The 19,256-nt window shown below is 50.3% G+C and overlaps 1 protein-coding gene and 1 non-coding gene across 3 annotated transcripts in view; both read left to right on the top strand.

The window, feature by feature from the left end:
* The first annotated feature begins 2,174 nt into the window (after nt 1-2,174).
* On the top strand, nt 2,175-2,257 carry trnal-uag (transfer RNA leucine (anticodon UAG)). The gene has a single exon. It is a non-coding gene; the product is annotated as a tRNA-Leu (tRNA).
* A 1,244-nt stretch (nt 2,258-3,501) lies between these two features.
* The window catches only part of LOC108919723 (rho GTPase-activating protein 23-like), a 70,533-nt gene continuing 54,778 nt past the window's right edge, over nt 3,502-19,256 (top strand). Inside the window, exon 1 of one of the 2 annotated variants that reach the window (XM_018727978.2) lies at nt 3,502-3,786. In XM_018727978.2, coding sequence (XP_018583494.1) covers nt 3,778-3,786 — 9 coding nt within the window. In that variant the 5' untranslated portion in view covers nt 3,502-3,777. Of the gene's footprint in view, nt 3,787-14,937; nt 15,433-19,256 lie in introns of those variants that run through there. The other variant, XM_018727973.2, reaches the window with a different exon arrangement.

The following is a 19,256-nucleotide window of genomic DNA, read 5'->3' as shown; positions in this document are numbered from 1 at the left end:
TGTTTTGGTCCAGTGCAAGTCTGTACTAAGGTTAACATCAAGCGCTGGATATGTGCGCACGTAGCCTTTCCTGCGCCGCAAACTTGACTGTTGAGAGTTTTTGCGCCTAGAGGTGGCTGGACCTGCAAACTGAAGGCTTGTCTAGAAAAACAGCTGGTTTTGTTAAAAGGTAAGCTGTATCAAACAGTTAAAACTGATCAAATGAGGAGCTTCCCAGAGGTGACTATGGAGCTCTTCTGCACTCCGTCTGCAGTGTAACTGGAATGTATCGACGGTCACAAGTACTTCCGCTTCCCTACTATGAGGGAACACTCACTGAGCGCAAACTAATTTTAAGATGAAGTTTAGAACTTGTCTCCAGTATTGTGAACTAAATTACTGATATTCACTCTTCCCAAGTATAGGTTACATGAGTAGTTTAATTTAGAAATGTTACCCAGAATACAGATTAAAAAAAGGTTCTCAGCTGCGACGTGCAATATGTCACCAACAAGAAAGAGACTTTGCTGCCTTAGCGAGTCCAGTTTGGAGGAGCCCTCTTACTGGCTTTTGAGTGGCTCAATTGCTAATAATGTTTGATAATGAATTATACTTGAAAGGGCAGGCAAAGGTCAATCTCAGCTGGTGTGTGAGGAGTAACAGAACCCAGAAGGCTGTGATGAGTAACAAAGTTGTCTATAAATGGGTCCCCGTTTCACACAGTTCTAAATAGAGTGATGTCAATGTGTGTACAGTGTGTCATACATTCCACCAAGGATGCAGGAGATAAGTGGGGCCATCGTAAAGAGGTGTGGCACTGCTGAAGGGCAAATGCACTGTAGTGAACAGAACACATTTTATTTGCATCTGTTTTTCCCATAATGCATGTGGCCTGTGCAATGACAACAAAGTATAATTTGTACTGGTTTTTGCACACTGCCCCAAGGCTGTGTTGCCATCTCTTGTGTTTGTTGTACACAGTACATGTCACATCCTCAGAGCAGAAGGAGACCGGGCCCGATCTGTCCTCCGTAATCCTCTATACACACACATGTAAATACAGTAGAGGGAAACAACCATGTGTTGCATTGTTCAATGAAAACTCATTGACTTAATTCTCACCCCAGGGTTTTCTGGTCATTTTCCAATTTTGCACTTTTCCAAGAAAAAGGCAAACTAAGTGGACAAGCTAAAGTGGTATTTTTGAGTGTGTGAACTGAAGCTGTCAGTAGAAGTGTGTAAAAAAACTTTGCTTGTTGCTGTTAAAATGTTTTTTTCCCCTGTCATTAAACAAGTGCATTTTATGGAAAGCAGAAGAGGAGAAGGATCAGAGCACTGAGAACATCGCTGGGGTCTTCAACACTCAAGGAGTGCCCATGGAAGTCCAGCATAGTGGGACAAGAGCAGGATGCTGCCATGGAAACACCTTACTATCTCTGTACCCTTCAGGGTAAGGAGAACACGAAAACAGTGTATGAACAGCAGGCACAATAATGTTAGTCACACAAGGCTCAGGGTTTGAATCCCTGTTAAGGTGCTTTAGAACAAGGTGCCTTCTGCTATTGTTCCTGGGAAAGTTACCAAGCTATATAAACAGATATGAAACTTTAGGTAGCTTAAACATGGTAAATATAACCCTGACACTAAACTGATCTGGAGAAAAGCATGGACGACATAAGTGTCTCTTGCTTTTTCTGACTTCTGATATACGGCACAACACTTGAGTGGTATAGGAGACTTTAGACAAGGAACAAAAGTTTGTGGCGACAATGTGTCCTTATTTTCAGTCATTTTAATGTAGCTTGATATAAAATAAGTCAAAGTTCTTTGGGGTTTATGAATGTACTGAACTCACAGCGGTGTGTTGCCAAATATTCTTTACAGATAATGTATGTTTGTTACTCTTCTAGATCAGTACATTTTTTAAACATTAGTTTTTCACTTTTTAATGCATTGATTATATTGGGAATCATGTATTATGAACTATAATAAAACATTATTAATGGATAATAATGGATTTTGAATAATTAGAAACTGATGATAAACTAATCAATGATTTGGCCATTTTCACAGCTGGGTACTCTTACTGGAGTAATTCAGGGTAAGTACCTTCTATACAAGGGGATTATGGTGATATTTAAATAGAATACAGTACTGTGCAAATATGATCGATTGATCAGTTGTACTGTGGCAGTGTCAGGATGGCTGAGCGGTCTAAGGTGCTGCATTTAGGTTGCAGCCTCCCCTGGAGGCATGGGTTCAAATCCCACTCCTGAAAATTGAGTATTACGAGTTCACTGTATGTAAAGGGAATGTTCAGGTACAAATACTGACATCAGTAACATGGACCGAAGTGAACTGGGTCCTGGCTGTGGAAAAACCTCATAAAGGTGCAACTGGTGGTGCAGCGGATGGCTTGGCTGCTTTTGGAATCAGAAAGTTGCAGGTTCAAATTCCATCACCAGCTGTAATACCCTTGAGCAAGGTACTTACTCTAAAAATGCACCAGTAAAATTATCCAGCTACATAAATAGGTAAATAATTGTAGGTCACTTTGGAGAAAAGTGTCAAGTGTTAAATGCAGTAATGGTAAATTCCATTGTTGTCCAGTAGGTGACGCTGTCTTTCAGGAACATCAGTTTGTCCCAATTAATGTGGCAGCATTCAAGTGTGTGCTGTGTTCTCTCTGAATTGGGTGTGTCAAATCAGCACTAGGGGACCTACAGCTGAAAACTGCTTTAATGAAATGTGACAAATGAAAGAAGAACTTAATGAATTCTTAACCCTTGTTACTGAACATAATAATTCTGACATTATTTACCTGGCTCACGTGTTTCTCCACTGTGTCAAAGTATTCGGTGCTGAAGTTAAGGTGCTCAGCGGTACCGCAGAGGGATGTGGGCTGTGATCCAACCCCGGGGCCTTTCAGTGTGGGTGTGAAGCACTAGGCACCGTCCTTCCGTCTGTGTGATACACATGTCTCCAGTGTCCCTCAACCATGTTTCTGTCCCTACTAGCTCCTGTGATCCATTTGGGAACCAGCTGGACATGGCGGCTTTGGTGGGATCTTTAGGCTGAACCTGATGGCATGCAAAGGGACTGCCGTGTGTGTGTGTGTGTGTGTGTGTGTGTGTGTGTGTGTGTGTGTGTGAGATTCAGAATAGACTTAATGTACTCAGCAAGAGCCTCTCATGTGGCGCTATTTTCACCAATAGAACAGGTAAACTACAAGTCCAAGCGTGCTCTCTGTGGGGGGGGCGGTGACAGATTTAATCAGCCAGTAACATATGGCCTGTGGATACACAGCAGTGGTCGTCATGGCAACAGATATTTTGGTTCGACTATGAGGCAGGCAGCTGTCAGAGAGTCCTGTGGACCAATGGCACCAAGGTCACATGGTCTGCTGTCAGGCGCCACGCCCTCCCTTTCACACACCCTCCCCAAATCTAATTGTGTGTGTGTGTGTGTGTGTATATATACACCGTGAGTGGGGGAGGGGTGCCCGGGGGAGGGGAGAGTGACGGCGAGCCAGTGGGAGCGAGCGAGGGAAAGCAGTGAACGAGCAGCAGTGTGACGGCCCAGGAACTCGGGTTCTGCCTCGTTCTCCCGGGCGCAGTGAGGACACCAGCCGCGGCATACACACGCCCCTCCGTGGGGGGCCGCCGTGCTCTTGACACACACACACGCACGCACACGATGCCGGCAGCAGAGAGGTCCAGCCCAAGCTCCTCCTGAAGCTGTGGGTGCGCGCGGCTGTCATGCCTGGAGGCGGGAGTGAGAAGGAGCCGCGCTGAAGACATGGCCCAGGTAAGGGGGGGGCAGAGAGGACCCCCAGGGCTCGTCCCAGAGTCGCGGTCGGGGCCGAAGAAACACTCGTGATGCTTGTTTGCGCTGGGGGCTGAGAGCATGTGTGGAGAAGGTGCACGGTGCAGGGGCCTGCTTGGGGGTTTACACCTGCCTGCTGAGGTTTACCATGGTGCCTGGGGAACCAGTAACACTGGGTGTGGGGGGGAGAGAAGGGGAGCCTCTGTGTTTGCGCGTGTGTGTTTTCACGGATCGGTGAAGGAGCTCATGGGAAAGAGGGAGGGGTCTCATTATTCCATCTCGCTTCTTTGCAGCAATTATTTGAATTTGTTTGGGGGGGGGGGGGGGGGGTCATGCCTTCATTCTCCGTCCACACAGGTGCCCCTTCAACACCTGTAGCCACAGGGTGACCCCCAGGGGGGAGTCTGCGAGTGTAGCTTCCCACGCATCAGGGAAACGGACCTTTATTTATTCATGTGCCGTAGTAGTAGCGGTGAGTCATAATCGCGCTCGCTCTCTCTCTCTCTCACTCACACACACACACACACACACACACACTCTCTCTCTCTCACAGGGACATGCGCCCGCTCAGACCCACTCCTTTATGGGCTTCTGAGTCAGGTTGGGGCCGTGATGAGAGACCCTCCTGTTGCACCTCCTCTGCCAGAGCATCCCTTGGCCACCGATGACCTCATTGCCGTCCTTACTGAGCGGCCTCCGTCGGCCCCCTACGAACAATAGAGCTCAGACACGGTGTTGCTCTGCTCTCCTGCTCACTGTCAGCTCCACGGTGTCTTCATAAAGTTCACCGTAGTGGGTGATGTCATCTTTGCCAAGTGTGTGTGCTGTAATGCATGTACGTGTGTGTGTGTATGAGTGACTGTGTCACTGTGTGTGTTCCATTTGCCTCTGGGAAAAGGCATGAAATTCTATTTGTAACCTTTTTGTGCTGTTTTTGTTGGTCTCTGATCCTGTATCTTTGACTTAGAAACATTTATTCTAGAATAAGTCACTTCATACAGGGTATTGCATCATGATTTTTCACTATAGTAACATTATAATAAAACATTTCTGTACACATGGGCCCTGGAGCACTGCAGCCCTGCACGTGCGGATAGAATTTTATGTGTGTTGCGATCCAAAAAAACAGTGATGCGGTCAGACTGCACTCTTCTTACGGGTCTCGTCACTTTGCCATATTTTGTGATCCCGTCGTCGGTGCAAACAGCAGCACGTTGCTACGGGCGACTCGTGCTCCGGCACAACTGCGAAGCTCAAGAGCCGAATAGGAGGAAATGTCGCTGAAGTTTTACACGGACTTATCGTTAAAATCCAGCGCTGCCAAAATCATTTTCTGTCTCCTGCAAATGAAAACAGTTACAGATGAGGAGATGGACAGACGGACAGGAGTGGGCATGTTGAGGACAAGAGAAAGGAGAACTGTGGAAGTGCCCTTGTAATGGGGAGGAACTGTTCTGGAATCAGATCACTGACACGCATCGCTATGCTTTGTGCGTGCGTGCGTACGTGCATGTGTGTGTGCCTGCTTGTTCTGTTCTGGTGGCCATTCTTCCACTTGAGTGACCTGCTGTCTCTCTGAGAGTGGAGATGGGACTGGAGGCGAGACACTGAGGGTGGAGACATGGAGTCCTTGCTGAGAGGAGGACTGTGGCTGAACATGATGATGATGATGATGATGCGGAGGAGGAGGAGGGAGTAGGACTGAGGCAGGGAGGTGGAGCAGCAGTTCACTGTTGCCAGAGTGTGTCTCATCATCCCCAGTGAGCTCAGGGGACCAAACACATCTGTATTACTGGTCCTTGAGTGGCTGGTCCATGTCATGTGACTTGGGGGTTCTGGTCCACTCTGGTCTCAGATCACTTTTTTAAAGATATACTGTATGTTACAGATGGGGCTGATTGGTAGGTGAGGTCAAAGGTCACTGAGCTCAAGTGGCAGTACCATCTTACGCACAGCAAACACACAGGGAAACACACGACTGTCCACCAGTCGTATGCACCTGTGCACGGATCTCATGAAACAACCGAGTCTTTGGGACTCGAGCATGAACCGAAACTCAGTGGCTGGTTTTTGCGGTAACTGCTGTGTAAAATGAGCTTTGGATCAGCGGAAGAACTGTGGGCTTGTGTGTGTGTGTGTGTGTGTGTGCGTGCGCGTGCGTGCGTGCGTGCGCGCGCAGAGCGAGTCAGCGGCCCCAGGGCAGCCTATGAACACACTCCTCATAGAGTGTTGGTAAAAATGTTCAATATTCTCTGACAATATCAGAACATATCATCAAAGATAACAATTTTGCCACTTTTATTATTATTATTATAGGCAATATACTAATATTGGGGCAGCTGGTAATATAGGGTTAGAACTGCTGCCTTTGGGCCCAAAGGTGAAATGTACCCTTGAAGGTATTTACCTTAAATTTTATTACAGTAAAACTACCGCGCTGTAAAATGGGTAAATAACTGTAAGTTGCTTTGGAGAAAATCATCAGCTAAACGAGTCAAAGTAAAATATTATTGTTGTTGTGTTTGTGAAACAGCTGGAATCATCCCTGGAAATGTTTGGTGTCACACACACTACTTGGCAACTTTACAGCAAATTTAATTTGAAATTGCAAAACAAGTTTGAAAATGTGTGTTTTTAACAAAGTCACTTGTGCTGGAAAAATCTGCAGTGACGTTGCTTTCATTTTCTTTACTGAGTGTCACAGGTTACATAATGAGGGCTGGAAGCAAAGCTTGTGGAACCTGTGGTCCAAACCGTCAAAGGCAGTGTGTGTGTGTGTGTGTGTGTGTGTGTGTGTGTGTGTGTGTGTGTGTGTTGAGGTGTGCTCTGCCTCTCTCTCAGCTTTACCGTGGTCAGTTCACCCCCCGTGGGCCATGCAGCTCCATCTCCTGCACATTCCCTGCAAGGCTCATGTTCTGCAGGTTCTGGGCTCCTCTCGCTTGGCCCAGTTCTGCGCTGCTGGAGCCCCTGGACGAGTGTGGTGTCGACTCGCACTGTGACGCTGCTTCCTCGGCGTGCGGCTCTCTGCTTCCGCTTCTCGTGCTCTTTCAGCTCCTCCCGAAGCATCGTGGTGGACAGTGTTGGGACAGGGCTCTTGACCCCTTCCGGAGGACGCTGGAGGAGCGGTCAGGAGCTGCGGGACCCCCTCGCGTAAGAGCTTGCGTTGTGTCCGCGGAGTCGTTCCGTGTCCGCCGTATCGCGAATTCCCGGAAATTCACGTGGAAAGTGTGACGCTGTGCTCCTGAGCGACGCATCACGTTTTTCTGTTGAAAAAGAGGGCAAACAAAACAAGCAAATCAAGCAGTTCCTGAGCTTGAGGGTCTTTAGGGTCTCGGGGTCCAGCGTGACACCAAGACAGTGACCAGCTGGGAATGTAACTAATCACAATTTGTTTCCTCTCCTCTCCTCAGTGACCTCTCACATATACAGTGCAGCTTGAAAGTGTATGAACCCTACATGGAGGATATTACGTATTAAAATAAATGTATAAAAGCTAAATGTTGAATCTCAAAATAAATGTAGCAAATGAGTAAATGACTCTGATTTACACCCCTGACTCTACTTACCTACCTGGTGTAACCAGTGACACTTGGGCTTCACTTATTTTTTACACATTTACACTACTTGTGTGTTTCTGCTACACACATGATTTCCTCTAAACAACACATGGATCTGGTCGTTACACACCTATTATGTCAGGAGCTCCTACTACTAGTAATAATAATAATAATGATGATCATAATAATTGCACACCTCTTATGCCACATGAGATGAAATAACCATTTTATTTTAAAAGTAAGCGACACGGGGGGTTCGCACACTTTTAGGCAGTGCTGTATGACATGATCACTGTGCTCCACACTTCACAGTCTAACAGAGGTGGACACACAGTAAAAACGCAGTAACTACGGGTGAAACGGTACCGTCTAGCGTGGGCTTGGAACATGCAGCTATCAGCTGAGCTCCTCGCCCATCGCTCCTCTGTGGGGGGTCCGTGCGCGTCAGCGTGTGTGCATGCGTCACCGTGCCGGCATGGGAACCGCTTGGGGAGGATGGGGCCTCGACGTCGGCAGTTCCGGAGCCGTCCGTGTCGAATCGGTCCCTGCAGACAGCAAACAGTGGACAGATTGTCCAGGGAAAGTGGGGCAGGCGTCCCGGGCGTGTAAACAGCTCCTCTCCCAGACAGCTTCCCCAAGGGGGGGGGTTATAATGAAGGCGAAAGAACCACTGGGTCCAGTCAAGTGCTGTGGGGGAGGGGGGGCCTTTCACATGGAGCGAAAATGAGGCAGACGTGGGACCGAAAGCAACTGAGCGTCACTTCAGCATCTGTTTAAAAGATGGTCTCAGTGTGATGTCGCTCCTTCAACAGTTATCGCAAAACTGTGCTGCGTTTACCTTGTTTTACCTGTTTTACTTGTGAGATGGAAGTCAGTGTTGAAACACCGCATGGAGAAGGTGATGTACAACGCGTGTGTTTACAGCTCCTCTTAGGAGTGTACAAGTGGAGCGTCCATGCGAGTGCTACGGACGGGCCGCACCGCCGTCCCACCTGGCGACATCATCTCTCCGAGGCCGCGCTCTTGCCCGGTGACGTCGCAGAGAGCGCCCCCCGCGGGAAGGTGCGCCTGTCGGCGTGCGGACGATTCGCAGGGACTGTCCCTCCCTGACACGGGGGTGGAGGTCAAAGGTTCCAGTGCAGCGTTTGGTTCCCTCTAGTGGCCCGATGGCGCCACGGACGGCGCTTGCGTTGCCGTGTGGGCAGGATTATGGGGATTATAGTTCAGAGAAATGTCCCTCCGCTACTGTAAACAGACAGATGGAGCCCCGTCCTACCCGCAGGAAAGAGAAGAAAGTACACGAATGTTTGTTTTTATTCCCATTAATGTGCATATTTGCTTAATTCTGTTGTAAATCTGCCACTTTGTTGGAACACAGACGATGCCACTCATCGCAGGGCACCGTCGACACGTAGGTCAGGGAGCAAGTCTCCGCAGCGACAAGCGCACAACAGACCGTACCGCGGTACGTCCATCGTGAGTAAACGGTTTGTGGCTGTGTGAGGTCAGAGGTCAGTTGGGTAGGCCTTTCCGATTGCTCGGTCCTGCAGAGAGCAGCAACGTCTGAGCGATGACCCGATTAGTCCCTGTCGCACGCAGCGTCCAGAGGGATTTTCTGCTCCGTCCCATCCCTGCCGGTCCCAGCGCTTTCCTTCCTGGTGGTTCTCGCAGCTCCGGGAGTCAGGACGAAGCACGTGACGTGACTTTAGACGACTTTGTACGTGGACACCGTGGGCTCCGCAGCGCGACGTGTTTCGAGTCTCCGTGTCCACGTGGACTCCTGCCTCTGGGGACAGGAGCCGGGACAGGTGAGGACCGGCGTGGGGAGCGGCTCCGGCACATCCCTCGGCCGCGGACGGAAGGAGAGGGCCGACCCGACCCGGAGGCCCGCAGGAAGTCGTGTCTGCGGGACGGAATCGAGTAATTGTTGACATTAGGAGTCAGTAGTGGCGCCTGGCAGGAGCTGATTATATTGTGGTCAAGTTGTGCAGCGGAGGGAAGAGGAGCTGAGTCAGGTGCGATTATGAGAAATATGTGACACAGTTATTCCTCGCGGGGAGGAAGTTGGCTGCGCCGCGGAAAGTTTACCATCAACGCTGTTGCTGGAGACTGTCTGGCAGGACCTGTGGGTGAAGCTCAATGGGCGCATGGTCCTTGGTGTGTGTGTGTGTGTGTGTGTGTGTGTGTGTGTGTGTGTGTGTGTGTATCTGGTACTGTCCTCTGATGGCGGACACGGGCACACACGCACACGGGGCCCTGCCGGCCACGAACCACTGGGGTACGTGAGCCATCTGAGGAACTGAGGGCCCCTTTGTCAGGGAGCCCTACAGTCCTGCTGCGGTAAAATCACACACTTGAGTGCCGTGTGTGTGGTGCACGTGGATCCTCGCTCTTTGCGCGCACGCACCCGTTTGTGTGCGAGTGTGTGCGTTCTGTTGACTGCGACAGTATGTGGCCCTGAGCATGGATGTCCCTGTGGACCGGTGCGCAGGTCGTGGGAATCGCTGCCGTTTGCCATGGAGCCTCGGTGACAGACATTTACTCATTTAGCAGACGTACTGTCAACACTTAGAGGGTTGGATACACCACTGTACAGTACTGACAGCCAGTCAGTCATCTGGAGACACACACACACACACACTACAGGCCATTAAGAGTCACCAATTCACCCGAAACACAATGTGAGAGGAAACCAGAGCACCTGGAGGAAACCCATGCAAACATGGGGAGTACTTCTGACTCCCATTCCTCCAGTTCCTACTGAAATGGGCCTCTGCTAATGTCTCTGAAGGACACAAGCGAGAGAGATGATGCTCACGAACATGGCCTGCGCTCTACAAGCCTGCTTGGAAAGAGCAGGTAAAACACAGTAACATTGCGCACCGAGGCTGACGACTGGTCCTCCACACCCAGCCGAACTGCGGCGGCTTCTGCGGTGGCGCTGGAGACAAGATAAGAAAGGTGAAGGACAGCAAATATGGAGAGAGCTGAACGACGTGTTTATTTGGATGCCGTGGATGTTGGGTCTCGCATTTTTTACATGCGGAGACCTGAAAGTGCGGTAGGACGGGGGAAGGGCGACGCAGTGGGGAAAACACGAGAAACGGCCCAAAAGCGCTCTGAAAAAACCCCCACGTGTTGCAGATTTTTAAAACACATTTGATCTCGCCCAGTGTAAGTGTTTTATGGGGGGGGTGCTTGCTAGTCAGATGATGCCTAGGGAAGTCAGAGGAGCCACAAGAGCCTCGGGGACGAGCGGGATGAGCCAAACCTGTCAGTCAAGAGTTGTTCTCCACCTTGTCAGTTCCAAACTGAGCGGCGCACGGTCGGGGGGTGGGGGTGCCACCCTGTGTCACTGTCACCCTCTGCCTTGCCGAGCATAGCGGTCTCCTCCGGGGCACGTGGTCCTGCATCGAGAGCTCCCCGCACACCGAGAACCCACTGCAACGGAAGCGCAGTCAGAACTTTGATTCTAATCCCCAGAAACACTTTTGAGTACCGCGGTAAATGTGCGGTCTCTGTATCGGCCACGTTCTCACAGCTCTTGTCTGTTTGGAACCAGTGAAATTCTGGCATCGTGTGGGCTGCCGGTTATAGCTGCTTCCTTCGGTTGACCTGGACCTGGGTTTGAATCCCACCTCCTGCTGTAGTGTACCCTTGAGCAAGGTATTTACGCTGAATTGCTCCAGAAAACACACCTTAAACGCATTCACGTGATGTAACATTTGTTGCCCGCTGAGACCGAGAACAAATCACAGCGAGGGCTGAAGCCACAGAGCCTTATGGGATATGTGTGGTGACCCTTCATGCAAGCTGGTCCAGCACAGACCACCTCCACTGCTGCTCTGCTGAACTTCCACAGTATTTTCACTGCCTGCAGTGGTACCTCCTCCTGGTGCCGTTGTGCGTCATGATGCTGGTGGTCCTCTAAGTGCTCATCACTGCGTTTGTGTCGCCGCTTCTGAATGCCCTTAATTCGGATTCGTCTCGCCGCTGCTTCTTGTTGTGTAACTGGGTCATCGGTTGCAGCTGTACTGTGGTGACTAAAGCCCGACCCCGACTCGGGTACGTTCGAACGGGCGCGGGTTGCTTAACCCACCGCTCCGTTTCCCAGTTTAGTCTCCTTCGGCTTGGAAATGAACACGGTGAAAAGAGCTGAATTAGTGGGCGTCCAGTTTTCTTGAAGGCAACAGAAGACGGATGAGCGATGTGGGTAATTTCTGCATGTGGGGGTGGGGCTCGCTTTCAGGGGTGTGCATGACAGAATAAAAGGAAACTAGACCCCCACCCAAAGGTTTCCAGCTTGGACAGGCTCTGTGACATGAAACTGGAGTTCCTGGAAGGATCTCTGTTCTTCTACCTCCTCCCACGGTCACTTCCTGCCCAGACTGCTGCCATCTGGCCAGACACTTACCTCTCCATGGAAAACTTGACACTGAAGTCTAGAGTGGCCTCAGTGTAGTGGGCTTATCACCCAGGTTCAAGTGGCTTGCGGAGGACCTGCACGGAAACGCATCTCCTGGGCACAGCGGCGGAGAAGATAGGCAGCGGGGCTCTGTGGGACACGACAACATATGGAGTGATAAACGTATGCAGGGATGCCGCTCTAGGCCTGCGAGTGTCAGGACTGGTGACACCGGGAGAAGTGGGGACAGGTGTGGCAGCAGCATCTGGGAAAAGCTGTTTGAGACACACAAGTACGATAATATGACACTGGAGGCAGTTTCAGTTGTATCTTTGCTCACTAGCACTTGTAACTCTGGTCACTGGAAAGTCTTCACGTGATGTGACCCTGTGGGATGAAACACCTCCCTGCTGGGACTATGTGACATCCAGCGCTGACTCCACGTGCAGGGTTATACTTAACAGCTATCCAATTTCAATAACTGCATGTCCTGAGCAGAGTCCCGATGAACCGGAGCCGATCCCACAAACACTGGGCGCAAGACTGAGGGGGGGACACCCTGGATGAGATGCCAGTCCATCACAGGGTAGCCACATACAGCTCTGTGATTTACACTTAATCAGACACTTTTCTCCAAAGCAACTTCCAATGAACTCTATTTAGTGTTATGAGCCCACACACCTTATTCACCACGGTGACTTACACTGCTAGATACACAACTTACACTGGGTCACTCAAGCATACATCAGTGGAACGCACTCTCTCTCTCTGTGTCACTCACACACTCTGGGTGAACCTGAACAGCATGTCTTTGGAGTGTGGGAGGAAACCAGAGCACTCCAAGGAAACCCATGCAGACATGAGGAGAACATGCAAACTCCACAGACAGAGCGGGAATCAAACCCACGTCCTCTCGCACCCCTCAGGCGCTGTGAGACAGCAACGCTACTTGCTGTGCTACCGTTCTGCCCCATGTTGCAGAACCTTGGAGCAGAGTCTCTTCTCCTATGGACTGAGAGGAGTCACTTGAGGTGGTTTGGCCACGTTGTAAGAACTTCCTCTGGTCGGCTGCTGCTGGACTTATGCTGAGCACTTCCTCCTGGGAAGAGACCCCAGAGCAGACCGAGGACATGTTGGACAAATAGCATCTCTTGGCTGCTGGAGACTGTGACCGGTGAAAGGAAGGTTGGGGCTACATGCTCAGCCTGATACCACCAGGAAATGGACAGGTTTTCGACACCTTGAATGCTGTCGGGTCCTATGGTGAATTTGGGGCCAAAGTGAGAAAAGTGGCAGAAAGAACACACGTACTGAGCAGAGGCAGCAGGACGGCCCCACTCAGGTTTGTGCTGAGCTCTGGACTCAGCAGCTCAGCTCCGTCTCATGGCTCCGGCATCCTCACCTTGAAGTGGCTGCGGGGCCGCATTAGCCGCACGTCCTCAGCGGCGCGGCTGCTCCAAAGCGCAGCCTCCGGGCTGCCGACCGAAATGCTCCTCTGACAGCTGCTATGGAAACATTGTCACGTGTGCCCTTGTTTTCATTTTGTCCTCCACCCCCGGTACCCGTTCCCATCGTCACCTTGTGGATTCCAGGGTCTTCGCTGTGCTCCTTCTGTCTTGGCAGGCTGTTAGTCCTCGAGGGGAACGGTACTGTATGACTTTATAGAAAGGTCATCTGTTTCTATATTTCTTTGTGCAACAACAAATGTCTGAAGTATAATTTGGAAACTGATGTTTGAAAAATATATCTTCACAATGAAAAATACACACACACTTTCTGAACCGCTCGTCCCATACGGGGTCACGGGGAACCGGAGCCTACCTGGCAACTCAGGGCGTAAGGCCAGAGGGGGGAGGGGACGCACCCAGGACGGGACGCCAGTCCGCCGCAAGGCACCCCAAGCGGGACTCGAACCTCAGATCCACCAAAAAGCAGGACTCAGTCCAACCCGCCCCGCAATGAAAAATACTTCAGCCAAAATGCCTTGTTCCAAGTGGAAACTGATACCTAAAAGAGTTAAACCAATTGAATCAGAACAATGCGAATTTGTGTTACTTATTTTCATTTCTCTGATGAGCTCTTTGTCCAAGGCTTGCTACATAAACAACTTGAGTCAATATTAGCTCTCGGTGAAAACACACACACACACACAGACAGAGAGAGTTGTGCCAGATGATCCGTCCACCACTTGTGTCCTTGGGTTGGAAAAGGGGCGAGGCCATTGTCGCCGTGAACGAGTCTGTCCACCTGGCGGTGGGTTGTCTGTCCTTCTCTTGTTTTTTTTCTCGCTTTTCCAAGCGTTACCATCCTTCGGAAAAGCGTGACGTCTCTCGTCTTCTGAAGGGAATCCCAAGTTTTCAGGCCCTGTAAAGGGAACTCTACCCAGTTATACAACAGGCTCATTTACACCGTTTCAATTCAAAGTTAAGTACTTTGATTAAGGGTCCAATAGCTGGAGTGGGATTCGAACCCAGGACCTTAAGGCTGCAAGGTGACAGGTCTAAACAAACGTCCCGCTGGTGACTTCACAGTGGAATCCTGGTAGGAATGTATTCAATAAGTGATACTGTACTTCATGTGCTCTGGCATCTGGGGTTATTACACACAGAGAAAAGCCACAAGAATATTATTTTATCAGAAAGCTGCAATTTCCCCATCTGGGACCTCAGTCTTTTACATTCAGCAATTTCATTACTTGACTGCACCCCCCCCCCCAAGGTCCTCAGGTTCCCGTTATTTTCCGGTCCCTCGTATCAATTTTTCAAAAGCTGACATGTCTGCACAAATTTATTTTTATTAAAAAGGGGGCGGGGGGCAGAACTGCTACCGGTAGCCTCGCTTAGTGTAATAAAAACAAATTACTTGTGAACTGAATACGAATAAAATGGTAGTACAGTAATTTAAACGTCGTGGCAGGAACAGCCTCCTCGCGCCCCACCTGGTGAGATGTTTGAATCTCTCTCACACACACACACACACACACATACACACAGAGTCTCTGTTCCACCGCTCCATCCGACTCCACGTTGCTCCTCCAGGGTAAACCCCCCCCCGCGGATTTGCGTGCGATACAAAAATAGCGGCTCTTCCCAACACATCTCATCATTTCTCAGTGAAACCGCGCGGCCCGCAGTCCGTCACCTTCTTTCGGTAAGGAAGCCGCACTTCCCTCCTTCCTTCCCTCTTTATAAGCCCCCACGCGCACAGCCCGTGTTTTCGTCACGGGTGTCGCACACTTGAGGCGTGTGTCCTGAGGAAAAAGGCGGCAGCTGCGAGACCGCGCGCGAGGCAGCGCTTAAGCAGGCGCGCAGGCCGTCTCGCGTCCTCCAGCAATACAGTAGCAGCGCCACCGGCCGGGGGGGGGAGACAGACGCGCGCGCACACACACACATTGACACACTGACTCATTGCTGTCCGCGCGACCTGTCCGAAGCGGCGGGAAAGAGTGCAGGGCGCGAGGACGGGACGGGAGCGCAGCATCGCCTCAGGACCGCAGCCAACCGCCTTTCAACTTGTGTCACTTTTTCTGCACTGTTTTACGTTGCAACTTTTTTGGGAAGCTGAGACCCGCAACCCTCTCTTTTTTTTCTGTGACACAACCCGATCCGTCCAATGAATGGAGTTGCTTTCTGCCTTGTTGGAATTCCACCGTATCCACAGGCTGAAGTAAGTGTGCAGTCGGAGGTGGGTGTGTGTGTTTCCAAGCTCCCTGTTTCGTCCCGTACTTTTCGTCCGCTGATCGGACTCAAAACAGCGTCCTGGAGTGGAGACTGTTGGTTTCCTAAGAGGATTTACCACATCCGCGCGCTGGGACACTGTCTCTAATACTAAATTACGTCGTATTGTTCGTTTTTTTTTTTTTTTTTTAAACTGTTCATGACGGAGTTCCGACCGGCCGGGCAAAATTATATCGGAGTGAAATAATGTCGATCATGCTTTAGACATGAAGAAGTATTGTGCGGCCCGGTTCTGGGAGGAAGTGTGCTGCTGCTGCTGGTGTTAGCGGTGAAGCCCTGAGGCTGAGGCTGATCATCATGTTTACACGAGTCGTCGGCGTGTGCACTGACTGAGACTGACTGACCGGATGGCCGCTCCTTCTTCTCACTCAGTTGTTACTGGCAGTGCCAGTGGTCACTGCCAGCATAGTATATATATAGATATATAGCAATGTCTGTGTGTGCGGCTTATTATTTAACTCTAACATCTGAACCTATTTTCGCAGGCTTTTAAATTTGTCATCATATTCAAGTCGGTTAGCCGTGTAGTAGCATCCCTGCTTTCCGTCCCGTTGCCTGGCGCTCGTGACCGTGCTGCGGGTTCAAGCGCTCCCGTTTGCGCCCGCCGCTGTGTGGCTTGACGACACCGTCGAGCTCGCGACGTGGACGCGCAGACGTCGGCGCACGGTTCGCCTAGTTCCCGTAATCATTGTACGGGTGTAATGTTTCTCTGTTTTTCCCAAACCCTGGAAGCCGCGAGAAGCAGTCACGTGGGCGACCGTGATTTCTTAGCGAATTAAAATATCCTGTGTACGCGTTCATCTGTCCGCGTCCAATCGGAGCGGGGGTACTGATGACGTCACCAGGGGCCGGTAGACTGCAATGACTATCATAGAGTCTTCATGGACAGTTGATGGTGACTTGTGCAACTGTCCCAGGATGCAGGTGGATTTTGTAGGGCTTGGAAACGCTTGTCGTGTGGGCGAGGATGAGTTTTAAGGCAGCAAAGTCTAGATTGCTGGTGCTCAGGAACAGAAAACGTACTGACAAGTTCTGCTTTAACGAGTACGCTGAGGCTGGTTCCCACCATATTTTGGAGAAACCAGAGAGAGCTTTGGCAAGTCATTTAATAGCAACTTGAGGGATACAGACTGTTTAGACAATTTGCAGAGAGTTGGGGGGTGGCTTGCAGTAGCGGATAAGTCTGGAGTTCCGGGTAAGTTTAACTCATGGGTCTGTCAGTACGGCATCTTGCCAGAAGTCCTTTGGCTTCTTTTGGTTTATGACATCCCAATATCAACAAGTGGGATTTGAGAGAAGAATAAGTTTTTATTTTTGCACGGGGCTTTGTGTACATCAAAGTTTCAGCAACGTCGCCTTGTATGAGCAGAGCACCATATTTACCCTTCAGGAGCCTAGAGAAGGTGTTCAGGGTAATGCGGGCAATGGAAGTGCTGCTTTACAGAGACTTGACTCAACCTAATGTTGCTGAAACATTGAGGTGAGTGGGGTGGAAGTGGAGGGCACTGATTGTAGTGGGGTCAGCAGAGTCCTGGCTTCAGGACAGTGTAATAGTGGGCACAGTGGCTTCTAGAAGAGTAGGTTTGGGCAAAGTTCTATCACGGCAGTATGACAAGATCCAAGAGAAGGAGAGGCACGAGCTGAGACAACAGGATGTGCTTGCAGCACTGGCGGATTACTGGATGGCCACATTGATAGGGATGCAGCAATAAGAAGCATTCATGTAGTGGGAATAAGCACTTGAGCATATGGTCTCATAGGCGGAGCTCTGGAGAGCAGAGCCCCGCTGTACAGTATTAAGTTCTTGATCCAGACAGTTTATAGTGTGTTCTGTAGTCTATCAAAAATGTTTAGCTGGGGAAAAGTTTAATTCCCTATCCTGCCCATGTTTGAAGAGAGCATTATTGAAATATGTTCTCAGCAGCTGCCCAAGAGCGCTGAGTAATAGCTGCTGTTGCTGGTGCCACGACCAGGTGCTCAAGACAGTGGCAGTCTATCAGTATGGAGGCAGCACACAGTAGGACCTGCTGGCTGGCAAAGGATTCTGGTCTGAAAACCTATCCTTGGGCAGAAATAAGTTTTCTTTACACATTTGTGTGCATGTTTGTGTTGCAGAGCTACAGTGAATTTGTCATGTTGAAGAGCAGAAGGTGTAGGGTAGGCTGGGGCTTTATATGAGACACACACACAGATTAACAATGGGTCTTTGTCAGCTGGTTTTGGAGGCAGAGGAGAGCGGGATAAAGAAAATGTTTCAGGGTTTGGATATCAGTGGTTAGGAGTGATTCCTGTCAGTCCATTCATGGGTGTGGAACCAGAATTTGACTCTGTTAGCTGTCTTGGTCTGGGCTTCATGCCTTAGGAGGTAAAGAAGCAGCACCTCTCCTCTGATCACAGTTTGCTCTCTAGTTGCATTCTAATGGGGAACTGAGCCAGGTGCAGACCTGTTTACCTTGCAGCTGCCTCCCTCTCACCAGCATAAAGGGATAGGTTGGGGTGGAGGGTTTTATGAGCCTGGCACACATCTCCTGCAGGGATATGGGTGCTCAGGTGTAAAGATAGAGTGGTTACCTGGTCTTTGGACTCCAGCTGCAGGCCTCTGCAGTAGTGGACCCTCACCAGCAGCCCCCTGGGTAACATGGGCTGCAGTCAGCGCAAGAAAAAGTGACAGCAAAACGGCATCACTTAGTGGACCTGGAAGAGGCCAGTCTTTGTCTGCTGTCTGTGTGTTGTGGTTGTGTAGAGTGTGTATTGTGAGAAAGTAAGAATTAGGTCTGCGTGTTGGTGAGAGTGTGTATTGTGTGTCCAAGGGAGGGATTTGCACTGATGTTTGTGTGCTTGAGAGAGATGCATGTGTACGGCTCAGTCACCATGAATGGTACTCGGTGTGTCAGGCCTGAGAGACGTGGGAGCACAGTCTCTGCCCAGTCGGGGGTCTGGTACAGGAATGAAAAGGAAAGAAAGGAGAGATGGTAGAGTATCACGATATGAAAGCAAATATCACCTGAGGAAGAGCATCAGAGAGGGGGAGTATGAAAGAGATGGGGAGAGAGAGCTGGGGAGAGACTGTGTTTTAGAAGGAGATTATTGGGGCAGGAAGGTGTGAAGTTGAAGAAGCAGAAGTGTGTCAGAAGTAGTGGGTTGTCAAGAGAGATGAAGAGGGGCATTAGATTCAGGCATCGGTTTCAGTCAATTCATCGGTGCTTTGTTTAGTGAGAGGGGCCATGCTACCCTGCTGTGGACCTATTCGTCCAGCAGCCCCATCTGGAGTGCCCGCTGCTGGCCCCTGCTGACTTGGTATAGCGTGCCATTGCCCCCCACTCTCCCTCTCCACCCTCCTCCTCCCCTCTCGTTAACCTCACCTGCCCCCATAATGCCTGTTGCCACAGAGACGTCCCAAGCTTGTTCACACGGATCAGTGAACTCTGCCCTGTCAACACGCTGGCATTGGGGTGGGTTGTCCCTTCCCTGTACTCCATATGGAACGTAAACACTGTTGTGTAACTTGAATTCAGTGACCCACTTAAGATGGCTATAATGGCTGCCTGCTTCTGCTGTTGGCTTTGGTGGGATGATTAATTGCAGCATCCTCCTTTTGAAGATGCTCTGCTCCAGCTTACTGGCTGCATGTTGGGTTGTTGTTGTTTTGATGTATCTCACTCCTCAGCCTTCACTTTGCTGTTTGTAATGTCATTGGTCCGATCCTGCACATTTGGTCTGCTGTAGCTCTGTCTACTGGGGGATCACGAGGGC

The sequence above is a fragment of the Scleropages formosus genome, chromosome 20, assembly GCF_900964775.1.
Source record: "Scleropages formosus chromosome 20, fSclFor1.1, whole genome shotgun sequence".
NCBI lineage: Eukaryota > Metazoa > Chordata > Actinopteri > Osteoglossiformes > Osteoglossidae > Scleropages > Scleropages formosus.
This window is presented reverse-complemented; position numbering and strand designations above follow the sequence as displayed.